At 31.7% G+C, this 10,462-nt stretch overlaps 1 protein-coding gene across 3 annotated transcripts in view; it reads left to right on the forward strand.

Annotated features, from left to right (window-relative positions):
* The window catches only part of LOC106077293 (early endosome antigen 1-like), a 31,509-nt gene extending 21,095 nt beyond the window's left edge, over positions 1-10,414 (forward strand). For all 3 annotated transcript variants that reach the window (XM_056025648.1, XM_056025649.1, XM_056025650.1), the window contains 12 exons: positions 1,107-1,154; positions 1,810-1,905; positions 2,005-2,094; positions 2,974-3,132; positions 3,546-3,635; positions 3,833-3,964; positions 4,995-5,180; positions 5,415-5,598; positions 5,828-5,882; positions 6,153-6,273; positions 6,566-6,664; positions 7,118-10,414. In XM_056025648.1, coding sequence (XP_055881623.1) covers positions 1,107-1,154; positions 1,810-1,905; positions 2,005-2,094; positions 2,974-3,132; positions 3,546-3,635; positions 3,833-3,964; positions 4,995-5,180; positions 5,415-5,598; positions 5,828-5,882; positions 6,153-6,273; positions 6,566-6,664; positions 7,118-7,246 — 1,389 coding nt within the window. In that variant the 3' untranslated portion in view covers positions 7,247-10,414. The remainder of the gene's footprint in view (positions 1-1,106; positions 1,155-1,809; positions 1,906-2,004; positions 2,095-2,973; positions 3,133-3,545; positions 3,636-3,832; positions 3,965-4,994; positions 5,181-5,414; positions 5,599-5,827; positions 5,883-6,152; positions 6,274-6,565; positions 6,665-7,117) is intronic.
* Positions 10,415-10,462: the final 48 nt, after the last annotated feature.

The raw sequence follows: 10,462 nt of genomic DNA on the forward strand, positions 1-10,462 counted from the left end.
TAGATCTTCTGTAAATTTCGTGTAGATAATATTCACACAGCAGTGAAAAGTCCTCGAATTTTCTCGACTTTGATCTAGACTCTAGATTTATGCTAAATCACTAGAATATAGGCCTATATAGTGAAGATATTTCTCTCACAGCCCTGAAAAGTCCGCGAATTTTAGTGACTTAGATCTAGAGTCTAGATCTACTGTAAATTCAGTGAAGATAATTCTCTCACAGCCTTGAGAAAATCAGCGCATTTTAGTGACTTAGATCAAGAGTCTAGATCCACTGTAGATTTAACGAAAATATTTCGCATGCAGCTGTGAAAAGTCCGTAAAAATTATTTCACTCGTAAAAGCCAGGGAAACTAAATGGTTGAAAAAGATTCTGCTAGGAAAAAAAACGCGAATAGGTCTAATTTCCCCCCCCCCCCCACCACCACCACCAAACCTAAAGCCATTTTTTAGTAAGCAAATGTCAACTAAACATTCAAATAGACCTATATTGCCCTATATATTACTGGCTCTGTTTATGAGAAGGATTTAAGTTAGTTAGCTAATAAAAGAATAAAACATTACCTCAAATGCACACCAAGACTCTAGTATCTATAAGATACACATAGGAACTAATAATGTACATTTCCATCACAGAGAATACACATTATGAAGGCATCTCTGAGAATGTTTCTTATTTTAAAAAATGTAAAAGCAACCATTTGTAATGTTTTTAAATAAATCTTTGAAAAAAAAAATTGTTGTTTGAGGTTTTGGGATGCCAGTCAAGTTGTTACTTGATTAAAAGATAACTTTCATTACATTTTCTGTGGACACACCACATCTGATAACATTGTTTCTGTGGCATATTGGCAAGATATTTATTATTTTTAAAATCAAATAACAATAATTGATTTGATAAATGCTTAGTTTTGTTTATGTTTTACTGTGTATCACACAAATGGATAGGAAACACACACACACACATCATACATTTCATCCTTAAAAAACCTCCTAAAATCTCCTAAAATTTTGTCATGGAAAAGTGCTACTAACCCTGATATATTATATATATATTATAAGATTATGAGATGAGATTATGATTCTTATGATAGCTTATATTTCAGCTCATTGTTCAAGAGAAAGAAAAAAATATTGGAGAGCTCACTAATAAGGTGAGAAGTTATTTCTGGAGACACATTTCATTGACTTCAGTTACTTAAAACATATTCTTTCTCAATGAGAATTGCATTTCTTTAAACAAGTTTTTCTTTAAAAAAAAAAAAAAAGTAACAAATATGTTAAGATGTACAATAGTTAAATTCTAGAGCACTAATCTTTCTGGGGTTTAATTTAAACATCAATTAGGTATTTTAAGGTAAAGCTTTTGGTAGTAGAGACAACTGGCAAAAGAGAAAAAGAAGTAACTCTTTTTGAAACTTATTGGCCAGTTGAAGTCAAGTTTGCCCTATTTCTAAGTTTCTGGTTGCTTAGCGTATTGTCACCAAAGAAAGTCATAGACCTGCCATGTTATTGCTTGGAAGCTAGAGCTCTTAGTCAGGATTGAGAATCAGCCACAAACTCTTAGTCAGGATTGAGAATCAGCCACAAACAGATTGAATTTAACAAAAAAAAAAAATTGCATCCTACAAAGATAACATGATGAAAATCTGCACAATATTTTAGTCTTCTTTGTGCTTCTTTCTTTCTTGACTTACTAGCATCATGTCATAACTAGCATATGATTTAGAAGGAACTGAATCTTCTTGGAAATAAGTTTATAAAAACCTCAGGTTTTTTTTTTAAATCAATGTTTGTATTGACCTGTAGGTTCTTCAACTTGAAAACACAAAGTCTTCCTTGGAAACAGAGAAACAAAAACTGGAAACAGACAAATCTGAACTTCAAACTAAAGTAGACTCACTGGTAAGAAACTGTTGTTGTTTTTGAGCTAATTTTTATCTTTTAAATATCACAGGTATAGAATATAATCTTTTTCAAATATTTTTTCTTTTATTTCAAAAGACACAGGAGAAAGATGCCACAGAAAAACATCTAACAGAATCTTTACAGTCTGTGAAATTAGAATGTGCTGAACTGAGTGCTCAAGTGAAGGTAGGAAGACATTGTTGCTGTTGTAACTAAGACATTCTCTTAGCCAATCAAGAGTATTCTTTCAAAATGGGATGTTTAATTTAAATATTTTTTATTTTTTAAATTTAAATGAACACCTCAACATTTAGTTGTTTATTTAAAAGTTTAATGATGTTAGTCTTTTAATTGCCATGTGATAATCATTATATAACTTGCATTGTGCCATAAATCATAATCATAAATCAATTTAAGCAATATGAGTTATTATTGACCTGTGTGTTGAGCACCTTGCTGTACGGAAGTGACACATGGTCAACCTACTCATGGCAGGAAAAAAAGCTGAATGTCTTCCACCTCCGATGCCTAAGGCGGATCTTTAAAATAAGGTGGCAAGATAAGATAACCAATGAGGAAGTGCTACAAAGAGCAGGGTGCCAGGACATCTGCTCTGTTATCAGCAGCAGACGCCTTGTCTGGCTTGGCCACGTTTGTAGAATGCCAGTAGATCGACTTTCACAGGACATCCTGTATGGTGATCTAATAGAAGGCAGGAGAGCCGCTGGTCGCCCACTTTTACGTTATACTGATGTATGCAAACGCGACATGAAGTTCAAAATCAACACTGGCAGCTGGGAAGAGATGGCACATGGAGAGAGAGCATAAAGGAAGGGTCACGGATTGCAGATGTCAAATGCAATGGCACCTGGTGATTATATATGCCCAACCTGCGATCGCAGCTGTGTATCAAATATTTTAAGTAGAATTTATTTGGTAATTCACATCAACTGAGATGAAATTATTTTTAACAAGCTTGATACATCTTGAAAAAAAAACAACATTATATGTTGGAATTATTTTTTATCCATTTTTTTTTATTTCTCTCATGCTTATGTGTTTCAGAGCAAAGAAGAAAAAAATCAACAAATTGAGGTGAAAAATGAAGAGTTGACTTTGAAGCTGCAGCAGAGAGAAGAGGAACTCAAGGCCAAAACTGACCAGTTGGAAGTGTCTCGCCAGAGAGAGACCGAACTAAATAATTCTTTTGAAGAGCTCAGTGAGGTCAGACTCCACTCTATTTTGTGTTATAGTAAAGTAGGTCTTACTGCAATAGTAATCATTCAACAGTTTATTGGTCAACTGTGATCATGTGTTGATAATGATAATATTGGTAGAAACAAATATATCATCCTAAAATAGTCTCCCTCACATTGATTACTGCTCTTAACTTTCAATGAACTAGTGCAATAGCTTCTCATTTTGCTTAGACATAAGATGACAGCTAAGTCTGTTATGTTTTTGGTTTTACAAATCTGATTAGAACCCAGTGGAATCTCAGTTCACTGAAACAAATTAAAATGATATAAAATGTGACTGACCCATTAGTTTTGTTATGATTTAAGATCATTTCTGTTCCATTAGAATTTCTTGTTTTAAAAACACTTATTTTATTATGATGCTACTTTCTGTGTTAGGTCCGTGGCGCCATGAACAAACAAATGTTAGACTTAGATAAAGAGAAGAGAGAGGCCATGGAGGCAAATGAAAAACTTGTTAAAGAGAAGGTATAAATTTAAACATTTCTTTAAACCTAGAAATAAATTTCTTAAAAGTTATCCATAGTATCTAGAAATACATTTTTTTAAATGTAAATATAACCTATATATTTGGGGGGGAAAAGTTAATTATAAATATTCTAACTATTAACTTTTTTTTAATGTGAAAATTTTGCTTATGAATTAATGAATGTTCAATTTTTTAGGAAGTATTGGAGAAAGCTAAGCAAGATTTGGAGAAACTTTATGAAGATGCTGCCTCTGAAAGAGACAACTATAAGAAGGATTCTGAGAATCTTAAGTTACAGCTAGATACCAAGCAAGAAGAATGGACAAAAGTTAGTTTTACAAAGTTCCTTTGACTGTTAGTGAAGGACCTTTACACAATGACCTTAAACTTCTCTTTCAATTTTATTTGTGAACAAAAATTATATTTTCAATTTAAATATTTATATTTCAATATCTTGAAAAAACAAGGCCAATTAAGGCATTGGAGGGCTGTCAAGCATTTCTTTTTATCCCATGGCTGTTGGGAATAATTTCTTGCTTTACCTCAAGTCATCATGCCTAAAGTTTCTTAATTACTATCATTGGTTCATATATGTAGTGCAGGACTTTCTTACCCACCTTGGAACTCTGACTATTTAACCAGATGGAGACTAGGTTCGTTACCAGCTGTTTGCCTATCTGCTTCCTCTTGACATTTCCATTGAAGGCCATGGAAGCTGATATTTCTATATGATCCTACTTCATTATGCTAATCACTAGGTCATTTAAAGTGTAAAGCTTTTTCTGTCAGTGAAGTAGAGAGCCCTTACCTTGCCCATCTCAAGACTGGTTTTATTTATTCTCAGTTCTGTGGATAAACATTTGTGGCAAAATTTTTTGCATTGACAGTTTTTTTGTTGCTATTTCTTTTTACCCTGAATCACTTGCTTGAGTGAGCCTTAAAAGGAAGGTGAGGCGTGGTGGCTGAGTGATAAAGCACTTGGCTTCTGAACCGGGGTCCTGAGTTTGAATCCAGATGAAGACTGGGATTTTTTATTTTCTGGATTTTTGGTTGCCTCTAAGTCCACCTAGCTCTAATGGGTACCTGACATTAGTTGGGTAAAAGTAAAGGCGGTTGGTCATTGTGCTGACCACATGACACCCTTGTTAACCATTGGCCACAGAAACAGATGACCTTTACATCATCTGCCCTATAGATCGCAAGGTCTGGAATGGGAACTTAAAAGGAAGGATGTTTAATTATTGATCTATATAAACATAAAGATACTGTTTGTTTCTGAACATTTGTTTAAAATCCTCACTCTGCAACATTGCAGTCAACATTTGTTCAGCTAACAATTATTTGTACTTTATTTTAAGGAAGTGTCCAGCCTTCAGGAAGCTAAGGATTTATTGATACAACAGAAAATGGAATTACAGGCTGATGTAAACAGACTTCAGGGAGAGTTTTCAAAAATGAATGCAGTTGTGGAGAAGACCAAACAAGAAGCAGATGAAGTGCAAAAGATCTTGCGTCAAGACAATTCAACACTGCAAGATAAATTAGTTAGTATTTGGTTTTTTTTTATTGTACTGTTCATTAGTGTTACCAGTACTATACACATCACTGCAAAGTGATAGAGTGTAAATAACAGATAGTTTATTGTGAGATAACTAAATTATTACACAGTCATCTAATACACCTGACATCCACAGGATTTTGAATCTAAATATCTGATTAAGTTTATTATGAGATAACTAAATATTTACACAGTCATCTAATACACCTGACATCCATAGGCTTCTCAAAAGCTAATGCATGAAGCTCTACAGAAAGACAAAGATGAAGCTGAGGCCAGGTTTGAAATGCAGAGCTCTTTACTGAGTGAGAACTTGACCACCATCAGGGCTGACTTCACTGTAGCTGAGAGCAAAGTGGATGAACTGACCAAACTAAATGATCAGCTACGAGGAGAGAAACTAGGTCAGCTCAGTGTTTTGAAAATACATTATATTTAAGTACAAATTTTTTTTTTAATTCACTGCACAAGAAACAAAAATTCTAAGAAAGTAAAAAAAAATAATAATAACTAGGCCTGCAATGTATTTGAAAAACTGGTATATCTATCACCAGTTTTCTCTTTAATTTTAAATGTCATAGTGTCAGTAATAACACAATTTTAATTCAATTTTGAAAAATTCTCTTTTTACAGAATTAGAAGCTAAATTAGAACATAATAATGATGAAAGGCGATTGCTAGTAGACAGGTATTGTCACAGATTTTGATAAGATTCTTACCGTACTTCTACTTTAGTATTTTGTTTACAGAGAATTTAATTGAACCAAAATTATTTTAATACATTTTCATCTTTTTAAAAGTGGCATGTCATTCAAATTATTCTATGATAGTTCTAATAAATTGTGTTTTAAATCCTATGGCCAATAATTCAGAATGTAAAGGCTTATATATAAAATCTATGCCAGATTTAGTATTTCCATGTCCTCTGCCTAATTTGAATAAGTATCACATCATTTAGATGTGTTGCAAGTGAGAAAGAATGTGAAAAGCTGCGGGACAAAGTTGCAGAACAGAGACATAAGCTTGACGACATGCAGGCAGCACTACAAGAACTGGGCAGAGAAAACCAGACACTGCAAGTGAGTGACTTGTGCTCAGTTTTGATATCTTTAGAAACATTTTTTCCTTCATTATTCATTATAGACCGAGTTTGTTCTAGTAAAATTGCCTCAGAAGCATAAATTGAAAATGTTTTCTGTTTATGTGGCTTTACAACATGTAGAACTTTAATAATATAGTCAATTGGCACTAGTTTCTGTTAGTCATAAGATATTACACATTTGATTATGTCTCTAAAAATAAAGTATGATTAAAATTGTTCTAACATGGTGCTGAGGAATAAATCCAGAATGCTTGCTTATAAATTACCAGATAACCACAACTAAAGTTCAGGCTCGTAAATGGTTAGATGACAGTGAGGTTACTGAGTGTACATCTTGTGGAAAAGTTTTCTCTGTCACTGTCAGAAAGGTAAAATATTTAGAAAAGTAGACTTGCACTTACTTACACTTAGTTTTGTCAGAAGTTAAATACTTTTTTTCCAATTTCATAAAAAAGACTTGTCCAAAATTTAAACTATTTAATTTATAATTAAACTTTCCAATCCTATTTTCTAAAAACATACGTCCAAAATAAATTTAAGAAATCATGATTAAATACTTTTTTCTAATCTTATTTTACTAAATCAAATATGTCTGAAATCAAACTAGAGCAGGAATTAAATTTTCAAAAAAAAAAAAGAATTAAAATATTTAAGTTCATCATTATCTTTAGAATATTAGTTTCATTTAGAACTGTCTTCCCAATGGAGTGAATGACATAATTGGTAGGTACACCAGCAAATAATATCTGTGTTAGTGAATTAAAAATATGTCTTTAGTTTATGACTTAGAGCAATGTTATTGTTTATTTTATGTCTTTCAGCACCATTGTCGAAACTGCGGACACATCTTCTGTAATGAATGCTCCAGTAGATTAGCTCAAGTTCCAACAATTAAAAAACCTGCCAGGGTGTGTGATGGTTGTTTTACGGAGATCAACAATAAGAAATAATCAACGACCTTTAACTCCTAGCAATAAACTGTGACCTTGACTCGAGGCATGTACATACTGCAGTAGCTTTAAAACTGATTGAAAGAAGTGTACTAAAGAAGTGTACTACAGAAGTATACTAGAGAACACATATATTATAGAAGACCTACTTTTTAAGTTGTTCAATTCATTGACATAATATTTTTTTGTTTTTTCAATTGTAGATTATTTTTAAAAGTCAACCTGTCCACATTGTAGAGCAGATTGCAAATTTTTTTCCTTAATTGCTAAAGGGAAATTTGTTGTTAGCTCTTCCATATTTCACATAACCACATTTGAAATTTACTATCATGATAGTAGACTGTTTTGTACCATCAAACAGAAATAGAATAACTCTCTTCACTTATCCCATTCATCATCATCAGGCAAGCATCATTACTTAGAGAAGGAATGTTGTAGTCTCATGGATACGATTAGTCTTCAAATAGACTTTAACTATCAGTCTGTTACACTAATTAGGTGTGTCTGTAAAATTATTCTGCTCTTGAGGCGGGTTAGTTTTTCTTTTTTTGTTTAACCTGATGAGTTGAGTCTGTGCAATTATCCCTCAACCTGTTGACGTATTTCTGTGTGGAATTAGTACAAAACTTCATAGGATCCTAATACATAGTATCATGTGATCCTAATACATAGTTTCATGTGATCCTAATACATAGTTTCATGTGATCCTAATACAAAGTTTAGTGTTGTTTAAGAGCATTTTTTTTTTACTTTGGTGATTATTTCTTTTAGCATTAATAGATTACTATTTAATGTAAATTTGTATTGTCTAAGCAATGGCTTAATCTTTAAACAGCAATACATTTTTTTAAAAATTATTCTTCCTTTAAACAAAAATTTATAATTTGTAAATATAACTATATCATCTACAGTGTCATGATGAATATAACTTCATTATTTTAGTAATTTTAATGATGTGAGTATGGTACTTTAATATTTTAATAAATTTTGTGTTTACAAATATTAAGGTGCATAGTTTGATTGTCCGTAATACATCTCCTTGTTAGTATTACATTCTTGGTGTTCAACTGCATCATTCTAGTGGGTGGTTTAGGTTGATGATGTTTTTATGCTGCCTTAAGTTGTCCAAGAAACAAAAACTCAGCAATGTTCCTGAGGCAATAAAGTCTTCTACTTGTAACTCAAAGATTCTCAGCCAAGTGATTACATAATTTAACCCACATGTAAATTGGAAGTACCACAGAAGACATAAAGATCTTTTGTATAACAAGTCTTTCATTGTTAGGCTTTCAATTTGTTTTAAATTATTCTATTAGTTTAAACAAAAATACTTTAAGTCTGCTCTGTTTTCAATGGGTCACCCTTGAATGGACCAACACATTCATGACTGACTTGACAGTTATGTTGACCACTTTTAACCCTAACTCAAGACTGATCTCTGCAACTAGATGCAGTTGGTCATTTAACACTCATTGGAAGAGGGGTTGGTGTCTTTATAACCTGGCCAGTCAACTGTTGTGTTTCTCAAGCATGTGTCAATAAAACTGAGGGACCTTGTTTTAAATGCTTTCAACCTAGATATTGCACATTATTATAATAATATTATATTATTTCACAACATTGTTGCTCTATTTTAATGGTAACATGTTCAATGCAAGTGCTACAATGTGTGTTATTGTTATAGGAAATATCATAATGAATAGAGAGTATATTTAACCTTTGTGATTTGTGCTGCAATCTGTGAAAACTATCTATATTATTTAATACCCCATTTTTTATTTTATATTACCACACTTGAGTCTTTTTAAGGAAATGGTGATAAACTTCCATGTATTTAAATGTTTGATTTCAAACCTCTTCAAACTTGACTTGACTTAATCCTGTGTAGTCCCTAGGGGGCATAGGGCTGCAACCATACCTCTTCAAAGCTTTGAGCAATTTTTTAAAAATTAATGTTATGAGATTATTTTGCTGAACAATTAATTTTTATTTTGTTAATAAGTCTAAAAAGTATAATTCTTTAATGTATATACTTCAGCAGTATATTTTAAACAACAAATAAACTCTTTAATGCAATCAGCTTGTAGAATTAACACCATCAAAATATTTTGTGGAAGACTTTGATCTGTTCTAGAAAATAAATTAAAATTTATTATATATTTTATTCATATTTTTAAAATAATTTTTTTATTTCTAAATTTTGACTGGAAATTGTTGTGTTTTTAAAAAATAACCTTTATATGAATTCTAAATATAAACAAAATACACTTCATTTAGTTTTTCTTGTTTTAAGTGATTTATGTACATGTCATTTATACCACATTCAATGGAAATATAAATGTACCCATTCGTGTATATAATGTCAACTGTATTGTATTGTCTGTTTGTCATAGATTGGTGCAAATGTTCCTGCATAAATTCTAGAACCTGGCATCATAAAGTGCTAGTTATGCCACTGATCTACTTGCATTTAATACAAAGCATTGGGAGCTTCTTCAGTCTTGCCATTTATGTCTCTTCTTGTAGTGTGTCTTTCAATTGGTTTTTTTTTTATATACACTATGCAGCAATTTGTTTTTATGTACCTTGGAAAGTGTTGCATACATCCAAAAATAAATCCTCTGGTTTTCTAAAGGATCATTTCAGTGAAACCTGTAAGGCCCAATGAATGTATATAAATAGTTTATACTATCAAAAGTTTGATATTGGTTTAGATGTAATTCAACTTTAAAGAGACATGAAGAACTTTCTAAAAGACGCTTGCTAAATAAAGGTAACTTGAATTGAACTCAGTAAAGTGCTGAAGAGTTTTGTCTTATCATGCTAAGATCCTGCCAGTGAAGTGATAGAAACTAAAGAGCTTACATGGTTTAGTGGCCTTAAAAATTAAAATTGAAAGACTTAATAATTCTTTCCATACATTTCAAATCTGACAAAGATAGAACTTACAGTTAGCACTGTGACTTATTTTGTTGATTTTTTTTTAACAATATTTTGTCTTTGTATACATTGTTTGGTAATGATTTCTCTGTTGGTTGTACTGAAATGTGTCATTAACATTCCAATTTAATTAGTTAATATACTATTATAGTCACTTTGTTTGTTTAACCACAGATAAAAATTGTATATAAATGTATGTATAATATTCAAATAAATTTTAGAATAAGTTTTGTTTCGTTTAATTACCCAAAGCACATTTTATTATTTTAAATTCTG

The sequence above is a fragment of the Biomphalaria glabrata genome, chromosome 4, assembly GCF_947242115.1.
Source record: "Biomphalaria glabrata chromosome 4, xgBioGlab47.1, whole genome shotgun sequence".
NCBI lineage: Eukaryota > Metazoa > Mollusca > Gastropoda > Planorbidae > Biomphalaria > Biomphalaria glabrata.